The sequence below is a fragment of the Pelodiscus sinensis genome, chromosome 5 (assembly GCF_049634645.1).
Source record: "Pelodiscus sinensis isolate JC-2024 chromosome 5, ASM4963464v1, whole genome shotgun sequence".
NCBI lineage: Eukaryota > Metazoa > Chordata > Testudines > Trionychidae > Pelodiscus > Pelodiscus sinensis.
The window spans coordinates 98,679,013-98,705,266 of record NC_134715.1 but is presented as its reverse complement, the minus strand read 5'-3'; the positions used below and the strand labels follow the sequence as shown (position 1 = coordinate 98,705,266).

The 26,254-nt window shown below is 42.2% G+C and overlaps 1 protein-coding gene and 1 long non-coding RNA gene across 11 annotated transcripts in view; one reads left to right on the top strand and one right to left on the bottom strand.

Annotated features, from left to right (window-relative positions):
* Positions 1 to 4,722, bottom strand: part of LOC112543867 (uncharacterized) — a 57,263-nt gene extending 52,541 nt beyond the window's left edge. The window contains exon 1 of the long non-coding RNA XR_012903891.1: positions 4,519 to 4,722. This is a non-coding gene — a long non-coding RNA (uncharacterized LOC112543867). The remainder of the gene's footprint in view (positions 1 to 4,518) is intronic.
* A 1,522-nt stretch (positions 4,723 to 6,244) lies between these two features.
* PCDH7 (protocadherin 7) overlaps positions 6,245 to 26,254 on the top strand; it is a 399,732-nt gene continuing 379,722 nt past the window's right edge. For 5 of the 10 annotated variants that reach the window (XM_075930608.1, XM_075930607.1, XM_075930605.1 and 2 more), the window contains exon 1: positions 6,246 to 11,432. In XM_075930608.1, the coding sequence (XP_075786723.1) occupies positions 8,262 to 11,432 (3,171 nt within the window). In that variant the 5' untranslated portion in view covers positions 6,246 to 8,261. Of the gene's footprint in view, positions 11,433 to 26,254 lie in introns of all 10 variants that reach the window. The other 5 variants (XR_012904346.1, XM_075930611.1, XM_075930610.1 and 2 more) reach the window with 2 other exon arrangements.

Here is a 26,254-nt window from a genome sequence, read left to right as displayed (position 1 = left end):
AGTCAAAGCAGGATCTACTCCAACTAAATCTTTGAACCCAGGGCTTTGTCAAGCCTTGCCTTAAAAGCCTGTAAGGATGAAGATTAGACCACTTCCCTGTGCAACCCATTCCCATAATTCACCACCCTTCCTTAGTGAAACAATTTTTTCCTAATAGCCAACCTAGACCTCCCGCATTGCAACTTGAAACCATTGCTTCTTATTCTGTCATAGACAGAACATTGGAGTGACACTCAAGTGACCTGCATTTATTCCCTATTTTGCCTCTGGCTTTCTGGCTGACCTTAGGCAAGTCACTTCACCTTTGTCTTTCTCATGGGGACAATGTTACTTCTCTGCCTTGTAAAATGCTTTGAGATCTACTGATGAAAAGTGATGTTTAATTATCATTATTACACTACAAGAAGATCCATGCCAAAAATTAGACCTGGATCTATAGTCTGGGGACAGATAGAATTTTTTTAAAAGCCTCTCCAAAAAACAAAACAGTTCATCCTCCCTTCAAATAATCTCTGTTTACCTTGTTCTCCCCAAGAAGTCCCAATGAAATAAATGGCTCTACCAAGTTCACAGCCATCAAAAACAAGTCACAGAACATGAAATATGGTCTCCCCTTATGAAATCTAGTATTCTGTATGCTTTCCCCTATACAATACAGATTTCAACAGGGAGACCAGTGTTGTGCAAATAGCAAGTGCTGCCCAAAAGGGAATTGTAGGGGGTTCTTTAGGTTATTTTATGGGGGTCACAGTATTGCCACCGTTACATCTGCACTGCTGCAACTGTTGGCCTGGCACCCAGCTCTGAAAGCAATGCCCCACTAGTAGCAGTCCAGATATAAAAATGGCAATACCACACCATGTCACTCTTACTTCTGCACTGCTGGTTTCAGAACTGGGCAGCAGGAGAGTGGTGGCTGCTGAACCAGCAACCACGGTCTCCAGGGAGCAGCACAAAAGAAAAGGTGGCAATAACAATACTGTACCATGTCATCCTTACTTCAGAGCAGTGCTGGTGGCATCTCTGCCTTCAGAGTTGTGCTCTTGGCTAGCAGTCACCATTTTCTACCTGCCAGCTCTGAAGGCAGTGTCATTACCAACAGCAGCATAGAAGTAAGGGTAGCAGTACCACAACCCACTCCTAAATAATCTTGTGCACACACATACATCAACTTCTTTTTGGATCAGGATACATAAAATTACAATACTGTGAAAGATCAGATTTAAACAGCTGAAATTATGAAATTTGCTATTTTAAAAAGTCTTATGATCATGAAACTGACCAAAATGGACTGTGAATTTGGTAGGGCCCTATTAATGGGATTGCGTGTGTGGGTAAAGCAAGCAATATTTTGTACGTAGCATCATTTTTTTAGGGAAACATTGGAATTCTAATCTCAAGCCTGAATGAACAAATGAAAGAAAATAAAATGCAATTGTAACTGATATGTTTGCACCTATAGTCTGTTACAATCTGTGATCTTACAATTATTTGTTTCTGTTAGATAATCCTGAATTCAGAGACAGCAAGGAAAATCATCAGAGTGTGTCTGACTTTAACAAATCACTGAGTGCTCAGTTGTTTTTTAACTCAAATATATTTAGGATAGCAATGTACATTTCTGGCTCCAATTTACAAAAATATTTCTAATGTGGAATGCTAATAAATTGAAATGGTTATTGGTTCTTGTGAAAATCTTCATTTTAAAAAATATATAAAGTAGAGTATAATATATCTACTTACAAATAAGGAAACTCCTTTGACTGCTATAAATGTCATGCAAATCATTATAATATGATCCAGTAATTGTAAAGCTTTAATATTTATATCTTCCTGATAAGCTCACTATTAGATCAACATATGACAGATTATATCATCAAAGTACCTACATTATCTAAGTTCTTTCCAAAAAAGACAGCAACACTATGAAGTATTCCTATGTTAGTGGTATTAACATCCAGTATATATAAAATGTTCCCATTTATTTTTTGTATAAAATATGTATCCTTTTTCATTCTGTTTTTATAAAATTATATTTCAGTCTTAGGTATTTTATTTAAATCCTACACTTTTTATCTCCTTGAAATGACCTTATGAACTATTTCATATGTAGGGTACTAATAATTCTGAAATCTCTTCAAGTTTTGAGATAGAGATACCTATATTTTGAATCTGTCTAATTTGTCCTCTTCAGGAATGGAAAGTTTAATTAAAAGTTTAATTAAAAATAAGAATATAAAGTTATAGGCACAGATTCAACCCTTGCAACTCCAGTGAAGTTAGTGGGTTGCCTATGATGTGTAAATCAAGGCAATATCTAGCCTACTATGAAAACCCATTTACAGGGAAAAAATAAAGCTTTTACTAATGGCCTTGAGATTTTAAAGAAAATCTATTTATAACTCTTGCAGCCTACTTAAACAAATTAGTTTTCTTTTTTTTTTTTCAAACAATAGGCAAATATCACTATTTCTGTCTATGGATAACATTTTAAAACCAATATTACATGAAAAGATTTTTATATAGAAAATTATCCTCAGGTTAAACCACTGTGACTTGTAAAGAATAGTAACATGAACAGTTGAAATCTTGCTAAACACAAATAGAAAACACTTTTTGCTAAATTTGATTCTAATCTCAAAGCAACCTCTATAAATCTAAAATTCAGAAAGAGCAATGGAATCATCCTTAGATGAAAACAATCTTTTATTTCTTTTAATAAGGCAAGTTCAGATTTTGTCCTTGGAATGTAAAGTTTTGATTAAACACTGCCATGGCTTAACTTCAGCTACCTATTCCCTGTTCTGAATGGCAAACAATCCTTGTTCTACCTAGGAATATTTTTTTGGACCTAGTCTTTTCGGCATATAAGAAACAAGGATAGAGAGTTGTGTGATTTAAACAGGCTGGTTTATGTTTGGCTAGTATCCAAGTAAATAACCAGGAAAGCAAGCAATTATTATCTGTTTAAAAGGAAATCTGTGGCTTCCTTATTTAAATTCTTAAGTTTTACTGTCCATCAAAAGGCTGTTATTGCAATGAATAATTTAACCACTTCAGTCCATTACATCTTTACTACACTGCAAACATGGTTTCAAGGCTGTAAAGACATTGGCAAGTATCAGCACTTGTTCCAGCTCAATCCAACTATGCTCCTAGAATAGTCACTTATAATCTAAAGAAGCTTTGGAAGGAGGAGGTGGTGTTGCAGGAAAGGAAGTGGGGGATCAGGACACAAAGGCAAAAATTCAGTCAGACACTTTTAAAAGATGAAAGGTCAACACATTTTCTGTGCTGTAGTGGTGTCATTTCATCTGTTTGTCCCTTGGTGGAGTTCTTGAGTCAGTTTCTCCTTTCCCATCTAACTGCTTTATATTTTCCCCTGGAATTGGCTATCATGTTTACTGTATTTAACCTTTTCCTTATATTATTGTGAATATGCCACCTCCTTTCAGTGAAAACCCACCTGAGATTCTGCCTTTAGGACCTACTTTATTTTCCTGGCACTGACCCTCTCTCCTTTACCGCTTCTCTTTTTTTGGTCACTCTTTTCTTCCAGATTGGACTCCATTGCGTATCCTTCTAAATGCCGATTACAAGTGTGAGCCACCGACATTCCTGAACTGCCAAAAAAAGATTGTGCTGGGGGAGAGGGGGGAGAAGGGAGGCAGAAGTGGCCAACGCCAGCGGAGTGTTGATAGGTACGAAAGATGAAATCGGACTCCGCCGAGAAATTAAAATACGCTAACCATTCATTATATTTGCATACTGAACAAAGGGCTTTGAGTATCCCAATCAACAGATACAATTGTAAAACCTGTAAGTATAAACTACCGGAGAGGGAACCCTCTAGCTACAGGGGAGAGGGGAGAAAAGCCCCATGCGGGCTTTAAAAGGATTTCCCGTGCATAATAAAGGCTAGAAGTGTCAGAAGGACCCTAATCCCCCCACATGCTGCCATATTTCGTCGGTAAGATCAAATGTTCCCTTTAAAGGCACAAGCTCTCATTGGATTCGTGTAGTTCTGGTAGCCAGCATCCTGGTCTAGTTTATTAATTTCGGCCGCTCGTCCGTGCGATCTCGGTTCCTTGCTCAACCTCCACATCAGTCGGCCGGGGCGGGAGGAGGGAGAGGGGGACCCCTTGCTCATCGTTTTGTGGACCAACGGGGCAAACAGACGCCGCTGGAACAAGTCGGACTTGGTCCTGCTGAGAATCAAGCAGTGACCAGAGTTGGGGGGAGGGGGGGATAGGGGACCGAACGCTACTGAGCTGGGGTGCGAGGCGGGGACCGGAGGAGAAGCAGCGGGCTCCGATTGCTCTCTCCCCGCAAACAAACGGGACGCGCGGGCATCACTTCACACACGCCGTGCACCCGGCTTCCTTCTCTCCCTCCGCCCCTCCCCAGTAGCCAGGGCAGGAGACTCAAAGGCAGCGCTGCCCATCCACCATGCTGAGCACGTCAGGTCCATTTCCCACGCCGGCCACCCGCCTAAGGGAGAGGAGGGGGGGCCGTTACCTCTGCTCCGAAAGAGGAACCAATCCGCTGTGAAGGACGCTGCACTCCCGAGCAGTAAGGCACCGCACGCTCGCAGAGCCCTTGCACGTGCACATGCCGCAAGGGGGGAGAGAGGCTCAGCGCGCGGGATGCTAGATAGCCAGTGTGCGCGGGCAGCGGGCAGGTTGCACGGGGCAAAAGAAAGGCCCCGCTTATTAATTTGAAATACGGGCTTCCCCCCTCCCGGGAGCAGCCAAGGGAGGTCTGAAGACACGAGGATGAGGGAACTGGCGGGGGGGGGGGGGGGGGAGGCTGTGTTGTGCAAATCTTCCCACACGCAGGAAGCCGAGTAAAGTTTATGGCGGGGAGGTTAAAAGCTTTCCCGCCTCACCGCAAGGGACTGCATTACGGATGCGTTGACAGCACGAAGGGAGCAGCGGCGGGAGCTAGGGAGGGAAATGTGAAGTAGCGGCTGCGGGGAGCCGTGCAATGCCGCATGCCGGGGTTCCTATGGGCACGGCGGCAGGAGCAGGGTGGGCAAGATTCCTCCTGCCGGACAGCCAGGGAGAATGTCGAGACAGTCACGCTGCTTGGCAAATATAATGGGGATTTGGTATTAATCCCACTTAACCCGCTGAGAAGATGCTGAGCTCCTGGAGCCCCCTCCTGCAGCCCCGGACTGCGGCGGTGAGCACTGAGTCTGCGCCAAGCTGGGCTTTCTCGCTGATGCTGCAGATATAAAGCTGAGCGGCTCCCGGCATCAGCAAAGCAGGAGGAGGCGTCCCAGAGCTGGGCCAGCCAATGAGAGAGGCAGGAGCTGTAGCGTCCACCTACACACTACACAGGAGAGAGACCTCGCTAGCGCTGGCAGGGCAGGGACTGGAGAATACGCGGGCACTCATTCCACTAGCTTGCACTCCGCAGACACACATACCGTCCCTATGTGTGCCTATAGCTCCCTCTGAAAAGAAATGGACACCTCGCTTCCCCCCTCCCGACCTGAAATACGCGGCGAGCTAGACTCATTGTGATCATTGGTCTGAATCATCTGGGCACATCCGGCTGCTTTAGCACCAACGTGCCATCGGTACAAGGAAAGATACTTGGGCATATTTGTCTTCATGTTTTTATTTAAAAATAAAAGCCTCGGTGTATGTGTGTGTGTGGGGGGGGGGGCTGTCTTCTGAACACGTGTGTAGGTGAGTGATTGAGAAAGCGGGATTCCCCACCGCCTGCCCCATGCCCGCCCTGTCCCTGCTCTCTCACCAGCCTGAGTCTCCCTCGCTGCTCTGATGAGTGTGAATGGAAGGGACAGGTCTAAGCGCCAGACATCAGCCAAAAGAGCAGAGGCATGCAAATGCCACGGGCGATTAAGTGGCACAAAGTCAAAAGAAGGAGAAAGTGAACTAGGGATGCAAGAATAAGCAAAGTTGTGTCCAGGTCTATCACATTCACATTTATTTCTTGCTTATCCAGGTAGGTGACGCTACATTTTAGCAATCGGTGAAGTGCCTACTCCAAAATAAATCGAGTGCTTCTTCTTATATGTGTTTATTTGCTGAACCCTCCCCCACCCTTCCCACACACATTGGCTCCTTCTCTGAGGGTCCATTTTCCCAAGAAACACAGAGATGCCATTGATAATGTGCATTCAAATCAATGAAAGAGGCAGAATAAAGACACCCCCCCCCCCCCCCCCAGCCTCGAGGAACAGAGCGGCAAAATCCTGACATCTCTAATGCACTCCCCTTTCCTCTCCTGGAGTTTGATCCTGTTACAGTCTTGCAGCTCATCTTCTGTTTCAGAGAAGCACTAGGAGACAGAAAAGGTGCGAATGTCAGCAAAATGAGTTGTTTGGGGAACATGAGTCCACAAAATGCCCCCACCAGCGCACGCAGGGGCTCTAAAATAAAAGGAAGAACCACGATTTGCTTAACAATTGATCAGTGAAGAGTCAGAAGGTGGCTCGAGGGGGGAGGAAATCACGGGAGAACATGGGTTAGCGAGAACAACAGCAGCAGCACTGTGGTGTGCACCGAGGATGGGGTTGAAGACCGGGCTGGTGGATTGCGATCCGCAGCTATCCCACTTACAGCAGCAGAGGCAGAGGGTAAGGCTGGGCTTTCCGGAGTGCAGCGCTCGGCTCGTCCTCCCTCCCTCCCTCTCTCGGCGTGTGTAGCGCAGGCGGCTCCGCTTGCTGCAGCGTCAGGGAAGAGCCGCCGAGAGAGGCTCCAGCAGCTCCTACCACTTTGGGCAAACTTGCTGGTTTACTGCCTCCTCCCCCCCTCTCCGAGTGGGAAGCGGCGCCTCAGCTGCCATTCAACATTTTAAAGCACAAGCCGCTTTGCTGTGAAAGCGCCCGAACCACACTTCCCTGAAAGGCACCAGAGGGGAGGCACAACTGCAGATTCCACCCGCCGAGGCGGTGGGGAGCAGAGGAAACAATTGACTGCCAGTATTTCATTTGCAAAAGAAGACTGCATTTTTATAATCGCTTCGCGCCTCTCTCCCCCTCCCCTCTGCCATTCCGCTTACATGGATGTAATTCAGAATCTGTTAATTCACGTGGGGAATCCAGTTACATCTTGTTCCGCTCCGGGTATATTAACGAGAGAGCAATAATCGCCTTTGGACACATAGCCTGGTTGCTAACCTTTGAACTGAAAGGATCAAGTTCAGATCTGGTTACCTGCATTGGGACGGAAAGGAAGAGCGAGCAAGAGAGAGAGAGAGCGAGAGAGAGAGAGAGCGAGACTGACTGCAATCTCATTTGTGAATCGCTCTCAGTGCTGCAGATCCAGATTGCTATAACACATGCAGTGCAAATGCAGGTAAGGCACACACACAAACTGCGGATGCAAAAACAAACTTGGGACTGTTGTGTGTGTGTGTGTGCGTGCATTGCTCCTGCTTTGGAAATTCTGGGCAAACGATTTCTGCAGTTTTTGTATCGTCGCTTTGTGACTAATGACCTTGCGCAGAGTTGTTAAAAAATCCTCTCCAGAGAAAGAACTGAACATTTTAGGCGATCTGTGAAGATGGATTTGGGTGCTTTTCTGCTAACCGAAAGGGATTTTCTGCGGACTGCTCTGTGATACAAGAGGTTCTCGCCTAGCCACTGCATAGCTACCGATATTATTGGGTTTTGGGGGGTATTTTTCTTTATTTTTTATTTTATTTTTAATCAATGATTTAATTGTGTTTTTGCCCGCTGCTTAAAAGGATTAGGAGTTTTCCGGACTCAGCCCTTTTGAATGAGGCGATTCACATTTTTTCCCCCGTGTGCGTGCAGAGTGCGGAAAGAAAGGAGCTAATGCCTTAGTCGTAAAGGGCTGAGAGAGACAGAGGGAGAAGAGTGTGAATTGTACTTAACTCTAGGAGCAAAGAAGACGACCTGAGGAGGGAGGGCTTCAAATAGCACCGTGCTGCTCCTGCTTTTATTATCCAAACCTTGCAAAGTGATTACAGTAAAACCAGAGAGGAGGAGGAGGAGGAAGAGGAGGAGGAAAATCCCGTCCTATCTGCTGAGATGAATCTTTAAAAAGGAAAATACACTGTCCCGTGAACTGTAAGCATATTGCAACTGGAAGGAAGGGCGGAGAAGAGCCAACACCAGGGTCTTGACCACCGATTGCACCAGCTATGAGACACTAAGTTTCCCGGAAGAGAAGGATTTTATAATTGATCATCCGCACGCTGAGCATTTCTGTTGGCTTGTCAGGGGAGTTGGTGGGAGAGAGGAGGGGGTTTTTGGTGCGAAAAAGATGAGGAAGATGCGGACTCTCCTTGGCTTTGTGCATTGCTGCTGCTGCTGCTGCTTCTTGCTCCTCCTGCCTCCTCCGCTCTGGGTCAGCCTGGCCGCGGCCAAGCAGCTGCTGAGGTACCGGCTGGCAGAGGAAGGACCTGCCGACATCCGCATAGGCAACGTGGCTTCGGACCTGGGCATCGTGACGGGCTCTGGCGAGGTGACATTCAGCCTGGAGTCGGGTTCCGACTACCTGAAGATCGATAACATGACCGGGGAGCTGAGCACCACTGAGCGGCGCATAGACCGCGAGAAGCTGCCGCAGTGCCAGATGATCTTCGATGAGAACGAGTGCTTCCTGGACTTCGAGGTCTCGGTGATCGGTCCCTCGCAGAGCTGGGTGGATCTCTTCGAAGGCCGGGTCATCATCCTGGACATCAACGACAACACCCCCACCTTCCCGTCGCCGGTCCTCACCCTCACCGTGGAGGAGAACCGGCCTGTAGGGACCCTCTATCTGCTCCCCACCGCCACCGACAGAGACTTCGGCCGCAACGGCATAGAGCGCTACGAGCTGCTGCAGGAGCCCGGCGGGGACGGGGGGAGACGTGGCGGCGGAGGGGGACCGGCTTCTGGCGGTGAGAGCGCCCTCTACCCCGGCGGCAGTAAGAGGAGGCAGGAGGTGGACGGGGCGGCCCGCAGCAGCGTGTTCGAGCTGCAAGTGGCTGACACCCCGGACGGGGAGAAGCAACCGCAGCTGATTGTCAAGGGGGCGCTGGACCGAGAACAGCGGGACTCCTATGAACTGAGCCTGAGGGTGCGGGACGGCGGCGACCCGGCCCGCTCCTCACAGGCCATCCTGAGGGTGCTGATCACCGACGTGAACGACAACAGCCCCCGCTTCGAGAAGAGCGTGTACGAGGCGGACCTGGCGGAGAACAGCAGCCCCGGAACCCCCATCCTGCAGCTGCGGGCTGCAGACCTGGACGTGGGGGTGAACGGGCAGATCGAGTACGTCTTCGGGGCGGCCACCGAGTCGGTGCGGCGCCTGCTGCGGCTGGACGAGACTTCGGGCTGGCTCAGCGTCTTGCACCGCATCGACCGGGAGGAGGTGAACCAGCTCCGCTTCTCCGTCATGGCCCGGGACCGGGGCCAGCCGCCCAAGACCGACAAGGCCACGGTGGTGCTGAACATCCGCGACGAGAACGACAACGTGCCCACCATCGACATCCGCAAGATCGGCCGCATCCCGCTGCGGGACGGGGTGGCCAGCGTGGCCGAGGACGTGCTGGTGGACACCCCCATCGCCCTGGTGCAGGTGTCGGACCGCGACCAGGGCGAGAATGGCGTGGTGACTTGTACAGTGGTGGGGGACGTGCCCTTCCAGCTCAAGCCGGCTAGCGAGGGCGAGGGAGAGCCCCAGAACAAGCGCAAGTACTTCCTGCACACCTCGGCCCCGCTCGACTACGAGGCCGTCCGTGACTACAACGTGGTGATCGTGGCCGTGGACTCGGGCAGCCCCAGCCTGTCCAGCAACAATTCGCTGCTGGTGCGGGTGGCGGACACCAACGACAACCCGCCGGTGTTCAGCCAGCCCGTGGTGGAGGTCTCCTTCCCGGAGAACAACTCGCCCGGCGAGAGGGTGGCCACGGTGGCGGCCACGGACGCGGACAGCGGCAAGAACGCCGAGATCACTTACTCGCTAGAGCCCTCGCCTCTCTCCTCGGAGGCGCCCGGCGGCATCTTCACCATCGACCCGGACTCCGGGGACGTGCTGGTGCAGGCGGTGCTGGACCGCGAGCAGCGCGACACCTACGAGTTCCAGGTGACGGCCCGGGACAAGGGGGTGCCGGCCCTGCAGGGCTCCACCACCGTGGTGGTGCGGGTGGCCGACCGCAACGACAACGAGCCGCGCTTCATGCAGGACGTGTTCACCTTCTACGTGAAGGAGAACCTGCAGCCCAACAGCCCCGTGGGCATGGTGACCGTGATGGACGCCGATAGGGGCCGCAACGCCGAGCTCAGCCTTTCCATCCAACCCGGGGAGCAAGACCAGGCCGCCGGCATCTTCTCCATCGAGAACGACACCGGCACCATCTACTCTACCGTCTCCTTCGACCGGGAGCAGCAGACCAGCTACACCTTCAAAGTGAAGGCGGTGGACGGAGGGGAGCCGCCCCGCTCGGCCACTGCCACCGTCTCCCTCTTCGTGATGGACGAGAACGACAACCCGCCCGCCGTCACCTTCCCCAGCAACAGCTCCTACACCGTGCTTCCCCCCTCCAGCAACCTGCGCACCGTCGTGGCCACCGTGCTGGCCACCGACGCGGACACGGGCCTCAACGCCGACCTCAACTACAGCATCGTCGGGGGCAACCCCTTCAAGCTCTTCGAGATCGACCCGGCCAGCGGCGTGGTGTCGCTGGTGGGCAAGCTGGCTCCCAAGCACCACGGCCTGCACCGCCTGGTGGTGCAGGTGAACGACAGTGGCCAGCCGCCCCAGGCCACCACCGCCTTACTTCACGTCTTCGTCAACGAGAGCCTTTCCAACGCCACCGTGGTGGAGAGCCAGGTGGCCCGCAGCCTGCACACGCCGCTGGCCCAGGACATCGCCGGCGACCCCAGCTACGAGCTGAGCAAGCAGCGGCTCAGCATCGTCATCGGCGTGGTGGCCGGCATCATGACGGTGGTGCTGCTCATCCTGGTAGTGGTCATGGCCCGCTACTGCCGCTCCAAGGGCAAGCACGGCTACGAGGCGGGCAAGAAGGACCACGAGGACTTCTTCACCCCGCAGCAGCACGACAAGGCCAAGAAGCCCAAGAAGGACAAGAAGGGCAAGAAGGGCAAGCAGCCCCTCTACAGCAGCATTGTCACCGTGGAGGCCTCCAAACCCAACGGGCAGCGCTACGACAGCGTCAACGAGAAGCTCTCCGACAGCCCCAGCATGGGCCGGTACCGCTCGGTCAATGGCGGCCCGGGCAGCCCGGACCTGGCCAGGCATTACAAATCCAGCTCGCCGTTGCCCACGGTCCAGCTCCACCCGCAGTCCCCCACCGCCGGGAAAAAGCACCAGGCCGTGCAGGAACTGCCCCCGGCTAATACTTTTGTGGGGGCAGGAGACAACATCTCCATTGGATCGGACCACTGCTCCGAGTACAGCTGTCAGGCCAGCAGCAAGTACAGCAAGCAGGTAAGGGTTCTGGGAACACCCCCTAACTACTGCCTGTCGTACCTCCACACAGCCAGCTTCCCTCCGCTCCCCCTTCCCCCCATCTAGAGCAAGCATGTGAGGGAACTGGGGAAAGCCTCTCTTCTCTCTCTCTCTCTCTCTCTCTCTCTCTGACACACACACACACACACACACACAGAGCAGCCCCCCCCCCCCCTTGCCAGCACCAATTGTGGTAAGCAACTGCTAGAGGAGATTTTCTTGGTATTCTCCCTCACTCTTCCCTGCAGACAGCCAATGTAACCAATTGCAAATACAGCTGGTAAGTAAGGAAACCAAGGAACCCCCATCCCCTCTCTCACTCTACACAGCCAGCCAGCTGACTGACAGTAAGTAATGACAAGCAGAGGAGTAGGGGACTCTCAACTAAAATTACCCCTCCCCGCACACCCACAGATATACACAGTGGAGGCATCCTGTCTCAAATACAACCTGTATAAAATATAGGTTACTAGAGTGATGGCAGAAAGTCTCCACCCCCCAAGCCTTCAAGCAAGTAAGCCCCTAGAAGGCAACCTGAGACGTTCTTATCAACCCCAAGCACACACACATTTAACAAGCACACACACATTTAACAAGCACAGCATAGGAGCAGTAGACACACTCCCTTCCCTGCACAGCCTTCAAGCCACAGATAATCAGACAGTAATAAGAGCAATAGGCTGAGACCTCCCATTATCCACTGCCCCTCTCCCCACACTAAATAGTTTGTCAGACACCAGAGTCCATTTGAATCAGGCAGCCACCTTCTTTCAGAGGGAGGTGCATCCACTAAACCATGTTTCTGTGTGTGAGAGAGAGAGCTCCTGCCTGCCACCCAGGCAGCAGGGTACTATTGAAAGAGGGAGCTGTCCCTTGACTTTAGTCACACTCTCTAAGGCTCTATTTATGTGAATTTGAAACCACCATGTTAAAAGGCTGGGGGATATAATTAGCGGGTCATTCATTAAGATTCAGATCTCTATATAATATATGTGCCTGATTGTGATCCCACTTCTATCTTTTTTTCCTTTATACCACTGTAATACCATTGATTTCAGAAGACTGACTCTTGATAAATACATGTGCAAGTGAGTTCAGAACTGCCCCCTCTTCTGTAATATGTTTTTCACTAGTTTGAAGGATATTACATTACATTCAATAGCTCAGTAAGATCCCAACTGTGCTACCCTCACTGAGCAGTATCTGTCAGTAGTGGTTGTACTGACTTCTGTAATATTACCTAATTAAGTATTTTTGAACTTCAGGATATTATAAGGGACTGATTCTGAGCTTAGTTACATTGATGTAAATCAGTCACTGAAGTCAATGGAGTTCTGCCATTATAAAAGGGAGACAGGAGTGTAATTGCTCCCACCAAATTGGTGTAATGTAGTAGAAAATCAGGCCATTATTATAATTCAGACATATATTTTTATTTTATAAAGTATATGTTTTATAAAGCATATGTTTAATTTTGAGCTGTGATTATTTTCCTTGATTTACTTTGTTTGGAAACTGTGTTGTGGGTTTGATCTGTCTTGGGAGATCTACATAAGATGAACGTTCTGAAAGTTTTCTCAACTACCATGCACATTATGCAAGATAGGATAGGTAAATGAATGCAGATTCATGCAAATATGGTGCCAAGTCTGGAACATGGAAAATCTGACTAATTTGACAAAAATGGTTTCTTTCCCACTTATTAACATGCAGATATGGTACACAAGAACTTTTTTATACTTTGCGATGCCTGTTAGTATAGTAAAATTGACTTTTATAATATGCAACCAGTATTTGCATTCTGCATGGTGGAATAAAATATTGTAAGTAGAAGTGAATTTCATAAGCCATTCCTTCTTCCAGCTGAGCTACAAAATTGATGCTTGATGTAATATTTTCTTAATATTTTTGTGTATGTTGTTTTACTGATCAGACTAATGTTTTGCAGAACATTTGACATAGTAGTTTCTTGGCAAAACATTTCATTTACTTTCTTTCAGGGAGGGAGACCATTATAATTTTACTTTTGAAAATATTGCCTATATAAAATGTAAAGTACTGGAAAAGTCTATAAGATTTAGTCCATTAAGGTTTATTAAATACATAGTAGATGATGCCTTTTTAGTGATTATTATGCCAGCATATGAGGTAACCCATGCTAATCAGATATGAGATATGAAAGATACTTTCTTGCTGCCAGAACTCATCTCAAAAGACTGTCAAAAGTATAATTTGGTTTTGGTGAAAGAAAATGGCTAACGTTAAATGTAGGACTTGGTAAGAGATTAGACTATACAAATGACTACTCGTGCTGATAAGTGCCTTCTTTGAGGTTATTGTGCAGAAGTATATTGATTGTATCTTGTTTATTAAATTATTTAGAATGTTTTCTCAGAAAATATTTTTATGCACAGTAAATTTACAAGGTATCCTTTGAGAAGAAAATACCTTACTATACTTTTACATGCAACAATCAAAGTAGAAGGAATACATCAGGAAAGACTTAAATTTGTCTAATTTAAAACTGCTCCCCCCCCCACCATTTTCTTATTTACTGTCTGACAGCTTTTTGTGTTAGTAGTTTGTTTGACTACAAAGCTCAATATAACTGAATAATTTATCACTGACACTGTAATGTCTTAACACATGTTGTTTTAAAATATACAGAAAAGTGTATATTACTTTGAGTTTAATATCTTCAAAGGTACCATACATGAACTTTTCTTTGGACAAAATAAGTAGCTTCTCAAAATGGTCAGCATATGGCACATGCAACAATTTGCATATAAATTAAAGACAGTACAGTGGATACTGACTCAGAGGACAGTAAGAATAATGTTAAATTACAGCTTGCAGGATACATTTTTTGGCAGACTACTTCTGTTACAGCCATCCTATGGACACTTGCTAACTTGCAGCTGAATGACATTTATCTGTTCTTGTGCTTTTATTTTATTTTTATTTATAACGGAATATTAAGCATATCAGGTGGAGGTTCATATGAATGACTTGAATTTTTTATATCTCAAACATTATCATTTGAGCATTGAGTGACTTACCAGACTTGTTTAGAAGGTAAGGTGTCACATTTAGAAATAAACTTTCAAATAGTATTAATTGTATCATAGTTTAACTGTACATAGAAGGTTAAACAAGTGGAATATTAGCATGCACATTGCTGCAAGAGAATAGCTGAAACTTGCATATTTTTCCTAGTTTACTTATTGACAAGTTACCTTTGTTCCATGGACAGATTATAAAGTGTATAAAGTTTTAAAGTCAAGTAAGTAAACAGACAAACCAGGAAGTTCCCATCCTGAGGTGGAGGAGGGTAATATCCATTATCCATTAATGTAATTAGATTTGGTAATTGATACATCTTCATACCCACAATATTGTTGTCAGGGGAAAGGTCTCTATTTACAAGACCAAATGGAGTGCTCAAGTGAGTACACAGGCACTCTTTCCATTCTGATTTTGTTCTGTGCTGCATTTTTTTTTCTTTAAAACAACATATAACTTTCTATCACTATAACTTTAGAGTTTAGTACCTTGTATATATTTCAGTTTGTTTTATGCAGTATCCTATGAAATGCTATAAACAGCAAAAACAAACAATAAGATACCCCTTTGCATAAATATTAAAATAGTAGATTTTATTACTGAATTTTGTATTAGATACATTACTTACTTTTAATAAAGCTTAGTTAAATATCATAGCATTATGACATGTATCACATTTATCTTTCACTTCACAACAAATCTCTACATTTCCCCCAAATTAACTTGAATAAGCCTGTTTCAGGGTTGTTCTTGTCTTATTAATATGAAATTTGTGTCAGAAATAGTATATGCTTTTAGACCCTGATTTAGCAGTCAATACTCATTCAGCAAAGCTCTTAACCCCATGCTTATCTTTAAGCATATACTTAAGTCCCATTATATTCAGTGGGAATTAGATATTTGCCTAAAATTAAGCACAGGCATCAGTGCTTTGCTGAACAGACAGATTAAGGCAGGTGCTTTTCTCAATTGGGGCCTGATGGCCTGACTCTTCAAGGTATTGAACACTGCTTGGCCTGGTCTATACTAGAGCAGGCAGGTCAGCTTAGGGTATGCAACTCCAGCTACGCATTTTGCTTACTTTAAGCTGAGCCATGGCGGCATCCATGCAGTGGGAGGCCAACTGGAGGACATGCTTCCATCATTTTCTCTTACTTCTCACAGAAGGAGGAGTGCCAGACATCAGTGGGGGCTGCCCTTAGTGTTCAATTTAGGGATCTATACTAGACTCGCTAATTCGAATGCTAGACGAGAGACCTCCAGAGCATCGATCATCTTGTAAGTGTAGACATGCCTGTTGTGAGGCACTGTACACCCTTAACTTCCAGCAAAAACAATGGAAGTTACATAAGTTCGGCACATCACAGAAGCATTTAGCAACTTGGAGGACTGGATCCCAAATCAAAATTCTAAACCAGAAGTAGTATTTTTATTATGCAGAATTGATTGTAAATTAATTTTTGGAAGTCATATACCACTTCAGTTTATAATGCAAAATTATAGAGAACCACATGAGAAGACATTTAGGTGGACATTTGGCATTTTCTGTTTGCTTGAGGTACATTGTTGCCTATCTAATTCTATAATCCTTTATGAATTATCTTTATGTTTTTGCTATTCATAGAAATTACCTTTAAAAAAATCTTAATATGCTAATCAGTTGATCAGCTTCCACTGATATTGTTCATTAACAGTCTCTTGGATTGAAGAAACATTGTATATGGCTTGTTATCATAGATTTGAGTTGCAACTATAAATTAAAAGTATCCAGTCTCCTGTCAATATGTACTGTACATGTAGCCCCATTTGAGTTTAATGAAAGGATGCGCCCTGTGCATTAAAGAGCAGTCAATCCTAAACGTACAGTTTAACCAACCAAGCAAACATCCTCTTTCTTCACAATAATATATGTCAGACTGTGGGGTTTTTTTAAGCTTCAGAGGGGTAGCTGAGTTAGTCTGTAATAGGAAAAACTTCAAAAAAACCCAATAGTCTAGTAGCACCTTAAAGACGAACAAAACATGTAGCGCTTTCATGGATAAAACTCATTTTTTCGGATGACCGGAGTATACCATCTACATGTTTTGTTAGTCTTTAAGGTGCTACTAGACTATTGGTTTTTTTTTAAGAATTACAGATTAAACCACAAGCGTAAAGTTGGTCATGACTTGTGCCTTGACTAATGTTCCTTAGTCTAATTAATTTTTTTAAATTTTACTTTAGCACTAGCTCTATGTAGAAAATAAATGTGATTCTTTGTGATGAGGTATAACATTTAATATTGATACAGTTTGGAGTGAAGTTTCTAAAAGCATAGGTAACTGTTCTATTTTCAGTTTGCAACGTTGAAAATATTCTACAGTTGGTTTTAGAAATGGCCCATATTTGTCACTTGATAAATCATTTTGGAAAGAGGGATTAATTAAACATGGAGATACATTTTTTAATATTTATTAGCTCTATTTAACAAATGTATTTAATTGACAAATATAAGCTTTATTTTCCTGTTCAAAGAAACCATCATGTCCTGTGTGCAAATAGCTAACTTGGTACTGTAATCGTCCATCAATCGAAAGGGATGGAATCTGAGTAAAAGAGGAATGTCATGCTTTGAAGGACTAAAGAATGCCTATTAGTGAGGATGGCGAGAAGGGAAAAATGGGGGAGTGGAAGCAGGCATCTTCAAAGGGATAGGCTGTGATTTACTAGCTTTGACATGTCCCTGAATGTATGGATGGATTTGTCTAGACCATTAAGATCTTCAGCAATTTGATTATTTCTCCATCAGTCTTTGTATCACATGATTTACTGATACAAGCATATTCCCTGAACTTTTATTTCCTTTTCCTTCCTGTGTATATTAAAATACTGCAAAAATTAAATAGCTGAATTAATGAAATATTAATTAGATTAAAAATCTAAATGTGGAATGATTGGTTTGTAGATTATTGGTCTTTATACACCACTGATATTGAAGCATACGTATTTATAAATGTGCTTCTTCATTTCTGCCTACCTAGATACCTTGTATCCCACTATTTATTGCAGATTAGTCTGACTAATAGTTTTGCAAACTGATCACTGTCTTCAAATGGAAGGCAAATTTCCTTGTAAATTTGATCTATGAAAGTTTTACAATGCTTGTGTACTGAACTTTCAGTGTATTGCCTTTAAATAGGAAACCTGGACATGATTAGGTTTTGCAGTAAAACATAATAATAAATCATCAAATTTCAGAGTTCAAATCCTGTTGGTAGTTTTCTTGTTAGCTAATTACCCAAATCCTTTAGAAGTACTCCAAATTCTTTACTATAATTAGTTTAAACATGTCATGTTATTTTTTTTTCCTTCTGGGAATACGTAAAGTACATCTTCGTTACATGTATTTGAGAAATTCAGTTCAATATCTTATAGTCATGTTTCTAAAATGTATTTTCAGCGTTTATCGTAAGTGTTGAGGAACCGTTAAAACTGCAAAATGAATTCCCTGTATTCATTCTTAGGATGGGTGAAATATATTGCATATAAATTATGACATAAGCTTCTCTATATCTTTTTACTGTTCTATAATGTAACAAAAGAGAATGTATGTGTGTCATATTTCTGGGAGATGTGGCTTCATTTCTTTTATTTTGAAAAAAGATTCTATTGCCCTATTTATATCACATTTTGGACCTTGGTAATGTTACCCTAAATGTATTCTGCAAATATTTTAATAGTTTAAAATTACATTATTAAACTCAACCTTAATTATCACCCACATTAATTAATTAAGAACTAAAAGGAAACATTAACATTAACATTAAAATTGTGTAATATCTCTCTTGAACCAAGTCAGTAAGAGCACAATTCCAACTTTTACACAGAATGTGACAGCTTAATTTTTATAGACCATGCAATTTACATAAAGGTGATTCACAAAAGTAAATTACCGATTTCATATAACTTTACTAATATGTGTTGAATGCCCGCCATAAGCAATAGAAAAATGGTGTTCAGAATGTAATTATTTAAAAAAATCTATATATTTCCTCTTTCAGATTGATCCCACAGTGCCCCGTTCCTATCTTATCTCGTTAACTTCCACTGTGACCTGATGTCTGAACACATACTCTGTTATGTTATGCAGGACATCAGGTAAAATTATCACAATGAGCCCTTCTGACTTTAAAAATCTAAATATAAAAGACATTTGAAAAAAGAACACTTCATATAAACAATAACACATCCTTACTGTAATGGGGGAAGCTGCAGATGTATGAACCAGTGAGTTTCTGAAGTAGCTATTGTACCAGTGATGGTATAGAACACTGGAGGGGAGAATTGCTTCAATGAAAGAAAATAAAGTAAGTTTTAAGGTACTTCATGTTCTTGGTTCCACTACCTGTCTGGGAAAAATTCAGCAAATACTGATAAAGGAATTTGGTACTTTACTTTCGTAGGCCATCTACAAGAGTCAAAAATCCAAACCCATAGTCAACACCAAAGTGCTAGTCCAATGGGTTCCTGAAGTATGTACCAAACTTTATGTGACTAGTCCCAAGTACTTGATTGAATGAGGGACTAAGTTCTTTATTGTGTTAAAGCAGTACAAGTTAAGTGAAGTTGACTGCCACAGTTGTACTAAGCATAGAGTTTGTCAGAAAACAGGAGACATTATTTAATAATGAATTGTGAACAAGTATGACAACACACTGAATAACCATAGTTTTATAAAAAGTTCACTGTTTTTTTTCTTAAGAGGGAAAACCAACAAGCAAGCAAAACAAAAAAACCCAGAAAACTTGAAACCAGTAAAATCTTACTGATATTGTAAGATATTGCTTGATATTGTTTGTGCAACCTTGTTAGAACAGAAAAAAACAGTTTCCAGTCAAATTCAGAATAGAGAGGATTAGAAAATGATTTTTATTGTTTACATCCTTTAAAAAGCATTTCTCCGCTCACAAAGTTGTTCTACTGCCATTCAACATTAACGGGTATATATGTTGTTGTAGTATATTTTCCAGTGCATAGTTTTATTATTTCTCAGAAATGGCCACAAATAGTACAAAATTATTATTTTATAAATATCAATTTGGAACTAAAAACAAGCATTTTATACCTTTTTTCAAAACTTAGCTTTGTCTGAAAGTTGTAAACATATTATATTATGCAGTAAGATTTTATTTTACTAGCTCTTATTCAACAGCTCAAAAAGTATCTCAAAACCTCATCTTTTTCATTATTTATTGTTTAGAACCTTGAATGTATTGACTGTTACTTGACTTGAGTGTGGTGAGCAGGATTTGGGGCTCTAAATCGAGCTAGCACGTCCACATTAAGGGAGCCTATCTTGGACTAATTTTGAGGCTTCCCTGTAGTGTGGACACGCTATTTCAAAATAGTTATTTCAAGAGTTATTTTTTCAGAAGTGTAGATATGCCCTAAGTGTGTATAAAAATGAGACATATTTGACCTAAAATGCTTGCCTACTTCTGAATTTAAACTTTTGTCACCCAGCTGGGTCCTAAATTAAGCAGAATCCATTTTCTCTGTGGATTTGTACCATTAGCAATTTTTCCAGCAATTATAAAACATAGGCTACGTCTAGACTGCAGAGTTAAATCAGAAAAAGATACGCAATTTACGGTACACAAATTGTGTATCTTTTCCCAATTTACTTTCGTAAGAGACTTTTCTGAAATTTTGGAAAAAAGTGCTCTTTTGACATATCCCTTATGCCTCGTAGAAGGAGGTTTACCGGAATGGTGAAAGAGCACGTCCACTGTTTTGAAAAAAAATTCAGAAAACCAGACAAGTTCCTTGGATGAGGCATTACTATTCTGGGATACCTCTGGACATCTAGTCTGGGCAGTCTAGATGTAGCCAAACTTTGCTTCTTGTAACTTAACAATTCATGCATATTTAGAAAATGGAATTTTCATCTGGAATATCTAAAGAAATGTACAGGTAAAAGTGCTAATTAAGGTGAATACAGACACACATGATGTATTTTAGCAGAATATGGGCTGATTTACTATGTGAGTTCTTTCAGCAGAGACAAAGGGGATGATTCTGATCACACATACATCGGTAACTCTCTTGAACAGGTGTGAAACAAGTAGAAGAGAGATCAGAACCAGACCTATTTATTTTTCTTTATATTTCTTGGCCTTTTCTTAGCTCTATGAGTTAGGGATCCTATTTATGTTTACATTAATAAAAACTCTCAATGATTGATGAGAACAGGATAGGATACCCCTGGTTTATTTCACTGCTATGAAATCTGGAGTTACATAGTGGTGTATCAACTCCCACATCTATAAGTTGTTTGCATTTTTGTAAAGAAAAAAAGTGTATGTTGTTTGAATAGGTTTATGATATATATTTGGCATTTACTATATTGAATTTAGAAACAGATGACTTGGAGGAGCCATATTTAGATTAATAATAAGGAAATAAAAACAATTAACTGTATTTGCAAACCTGAGATAATTTATTAAATATAATTTAAAAGTGTGCTTTTTTAAGTTTTTCTTTTGTGTGATGGAAAAGATAAAATAGCAATATGAGATTCTCTGCATGTAAAACAGATTGAATAGATTTACTTAGTTTGCTTATTCAGAGTATTGCAAAATAGATTTTGACTTGTGTGATATTCAAGAGGGAGTGGGTTTTGCTATAATCTCTTAGCTGTGCAGATTTTGCTGAATGCACTGATAATTCATCTTGAACATTTTAATACTGAAATTCAGTGTACTTACATAGAAATCTAATGTTTTGAATTTAGAGTGTGTTTTATAGCTTGTTCTTCATTAACTATAGAAAATGACTGAACTCTTCAAGTTAAATGGTAACCTTCCCGGAGAATTAATGTTACATAAATATAAAAGGGCTAGTTAAAGCTTCCCTCTATCAAATGTTTCTAAAAGGCTTTATGTATTTATAAGACTTCATGATCTACTATTGATGCAAATTACCAAGGATAAAAGAAAATCCATGTTATCAAAGAAAAAAAATAAATGAAATAAGTCCAAGGATTTGAAAGACTTAGCCTTAAGAACTAGGAATTCATACTTTGTGATGGGTTTATAGTAATTGACAGTAGAAAAGACTTCTTTTTAGCATTCACAAAGTTTTTTTTAACTAAGAGAAAATGACTTTGCTATAAAAGCCTCTCTTGTAATGTATCCTGTTTTATTTTATAGTTTTGTATGGTCTACTAAAAAAATCTCAATTAAAATATGACCTAACATCATTTTATAGAGAGTTGGGAATTATTAGTTTTGTTATTTCTACCCTTGCAGCTAATCAAATTGTCCATAGGTAAATAAATAGCATTTCATCAAGAGACCTAGTTTTCAAGGTTCAGATTACTAACATGAGAATGTATGTAAGACTAGTGTCTTCAATCTGCAACTAATTGTGCACTGATAATGGTATTGCCCACAGGCAGTTCTTTTTTGCTGTCTTGATAAAAGATAGATTTTTCAGTTGCTTAATGTTAAAATCAGATGGAGATATATTGCAATTATAATTAACTTCTTTTCTTGCTAATTCCAATATGTGCTGTTTGAAGATGCCAATATATTTAATTTCCTTAAGAATAATCCCAGGAAAAATAGTAATAATTTAAAAAAGAATCCTACTCCTATTAAATTGAGTTAGTTTTATAGAGAACTTATATTGTTGTAAAATTGGATACATTTGCAGGGTCCCCTGGCAAAATCATTGGGAACAAAAGGGGGTAGCCAACATATGAACTGAAATTGAACCATAAAGCTTTCCATTGTTAGCTCATTGTGACGCCTATTCATTACTGTCATCCTCTTTTTTTTTCTCTCTTTCCTTTCCCTCCTACTAGTTGGCAGTAAGTTCTTGTGTTTTGTCATAGACTGTATTATAAACTGTATGAGACGGGGACTGTATATAACATTTTTACTCATGAATCTCAAAGCACTTTCTAAAAGAGAGTTTGTGTAAGTCCTAGCACAAGGGAATAATAATAATAATCTGCAAAATGAGGAAAATTTTCATGATTTAAAAATTGTTTGGGTACTAGAAGATTTACCCAGCATTGCTCAGGTCCTTAACTCAAATACATTTTTTTTTGTCTTTCTTCATTTAAATCATTGCTCTCAAGTGGAACTGGGGATAAGGGCTTCAGTATGCAGGCTACCCTGAGGAGAGAGGACAACTGCAATCCTCTCACACTGCAGTATCTTGGGGCCACATGAGAAATGACTGTCCATGGCTGCTGCAGTTACAGTGGGCATAGCCAGGGAAGGGGTGCATGTCCCCCAGATAAGAGACAGACAGATAGACAAACAGACAAACTCTCTCAAATATATAATAGATAGCTGTCCCTTTCTCCATCCCTGCCCTCTGCTGCCTTAATGGGTTTATAGCTGTCCCGGTCCCTCTCTCTAGTCCTTTGCTGTCCCACTGGTGATCATTATACAGTGTAACTGTCTCTGCTAGCAGAGCCCTCCCTTTCCGTTTAATGGGCTATTGTTTCATTCTGAGAACATCCCATTGTCCAAACCCTTACCTTGTTGTCGGTTCTGATAAGAGGAAGCTGCATACCAAATGTGGTGGTCTTAGCTCTTACTGTTTATGAGTTCTTGAACAAACAGACAGACAGACTGACTCACTCACTCACTCACTCACAAACTCTCTCAAATATATAGAATATTTGTATTTTTGCACCACCTTGGATTCCTAATAATGGACTAGGACCCATGGTGCCAGGTGCTGTACAAACATAGCATGTGAAATAGGAGTGTTAGCTATAAGAGAAGCTTTTAAAGAAGAAAATAGAGTGGGAAAAAAGAATTGTGGGGCTACCACTATTTTGGGGATTGAAAGAAAGTGCTATTATGATCCATGTAATTTTGTTCCTGCAAAATGATTCCAACAGTTTGAAATGTATTCTTCACCTCACTGGTTACATGTGAACAGCTCTTCGCTTTTGCACTAAAGCAAGTGGGAATTGTTCACTGTCACAAATAATAAATAACAAGAGTACCCAATCTGCACAGCATGGAAGTGATAAAAACACATGCTTATGAGTGCTTGAGATTTCACAGCTATTAATTTTGAACTTTTTGATTGCAGTTATGTTTTACAAGAGTAGATGCTGTTAGGGCTGCTGTACATTGTGCCAGTGAGAAATTATGACAACATGCATTTATCATTATGAAACTGATACATTCAGTCTAAGAGGTGATAAGATAGTGTCCCTAAAGCCAGACTCATAAAATGTCTGTCACCTTTCTTACATATTTAACTCTTTTTAATACTAATAGTTGTTAAAATACTGTATATCATTAGCTAATATTAAGTACTTTTATATCTATAGGATTATTATGTACATGATGAACATGTGTAACTCATCAGTGTTAATGGGATGTGCACACTGAGAGACCCCAAGTATAAGCATAGAGTATATCAGTGTTCCCGCTAAGCTATGAGGCAGCACAGCTTCACAGGTGATTAATCAGCCCCGCCCATTGAGATGCTCAGGGCTCCCTGCAAGGAGCTGACTGGCTGTGTAGGGCTGATTAATCACTTGTGGAGCTGTGCTGCCACGCAGCTTAGAGGTAACAATGGTGTGTTCTACTGCATATACATGTGTGATCTTATTCATTAAGGCTGTGTCCAGACTTAGGGTTTTTTTCGAAAAAAGTAGCCTTTTTTCGAAAAAACTTCACTTGCGTCTAGACTGCAGCCGCATTCTTTCGAAATTAAATCGAAAGAATGCGGCTTTTCTTTTGACGGCGGTAAACCTCATTTCACGAGGAAGAACGCCTTTTTTCGAAAGTGCTCTTTCGAAAAAAGGCGTTCTTAAAAGCAAACAGGGCTTTTTAGAAAGAGAACATCCAGACTCACTTGCTGCTTTCTTTCGAAAAAGCCTCTTTCGAAAGAGGCTTGCAGTCTAGACATAGCCTAAGGGTCCATCCAGACAGTGGTGCTATTTCAGGGTGTTTCTGGTATCCTGAGATAGCTATTATGTGTCTTTTAAGCAAGCCCATTATTTTGAAATATAACAGGCTCACTATTCCAATGTCCCTGTACACCTTATTCCATGAGGATTAAGGGACATTTTGGAATAGCAGTTTATTTCGAAAGTTGGTGCTGTGAAAACAGCTCCAAATTTCAAAATAAGCCATTTAGAAATTAACTTGAAATATGCTATGCAATTTGCATAGCTCAAATTGTGTGGCTTATTTTGAGTTAAGAGTGCAGTATAGACGCACCCTATGGATGAATCTACACAGTGGCGCTATTTCAGGATAATGGTCATTATTCCCTAAATAGTGTTATGCGTGTCTCAACAGCACACCCATTAGTTCAAAGTAGATTTGAAATAACGGGCGTCTTAGTTCGGCATCCTGTAAATCTCATTGCATGAGGAATAAGGAAGATGCTGGAATAATACTCTATTTGAAATAGGCTATCCTGAAAAAAGCTACGTGATTTGCATAGCTTATTTCAAGTTACATGTGATTGTGTAGACATACTCATGTTCATAAAAGAGTCTATATCTCCTGGTTAAAACCCCTCATAATGTATTTTTGTGAGGGAAAAATAATGGTCCCAAAAGGAATATATTCAAGCTGAAAAAAAAGTTATATTTTAACTTTAGTAAAAGACGACAAAAATTTAAACAGTACAACGTGATGTCTAAAAATGTTAATTTTCAAATACAGAAGTATTAAAGAGTTGTGGCTAATATTATTTTCTACTCTGTGATGTGCAGTATTTACTTTGTAATACAGAGCATGAATTTAGTAATTCAGTTTGCAGTTTTATGGACCCATTGTGGACAATGCTATTAAATACAAATAATTCCTGCAGGTTTCTCTGCACTGTTAAATGTAGGAATGTGGATTCTGATCATATATGGTAGTTTCATACATGGTGTGATAGCAAAGTCCTTATGCAGACAGAACTCCCAGTGACCTCAGTAAGAAATTATCCAGAACAAAGACAATTGGCTGGGGCTACTAGAAAATGTCAATGGGTAGGTTGAGGAAATACTGAAATGGATAAGACAACAGCAGCCATTTCTTTTCAGCTCATGACAATACAAAAAAAGAGTTAATTGTTTTACATGAAATAATTTTATTATTTTCAATGTAAATATACAAGAAAATGCCTTTGAATCTTAGTTGAATTGCAACAATTACAGTTAGTATTACAACTGATTCCCAATAACATTAAATCATGATTCAGATGGGTACTCAGCCAGCTAGCCACATACACAAAGCTGCATTCGTCCTTTTCATTGTATTGGGAAGTGTACCCTCTGCCTCCATAAAACCCCTATCAAGGTGAGGGGTCTTTTTCAGCATGCTCAGAATGCCACTAAATTCAGGCTCTTTTGCACCAATGGGAACAAATTCCAGAGTCCTAGAGCCCTCACAAACAACACTCTCCCAGCACTTTTCTCTCTTTTATAATGGAGGGAATTCACCTCACTGGGAGAGAAGTAATCCTGCAAGTAGGTCATCTTCATGCCATTTAGGGCATTACATAGCCAAGACTTTAAAACCAACCCAAAGACCAATAGAAACCCAATGCAAATCCAGGAACACTGGTTTCACATATTCTCAGTGAGGTGCCTTGAGTGGCTGTGCTCAGCATCTGTTTCAGTTTCTGAATGCTTTTACGGGCAGCCCCTAGTAGAACATATTGTGATACTGTGATCTTGAGATTAAAAAGGAACAAAGGCATTGAAAAAGAGACGCCTG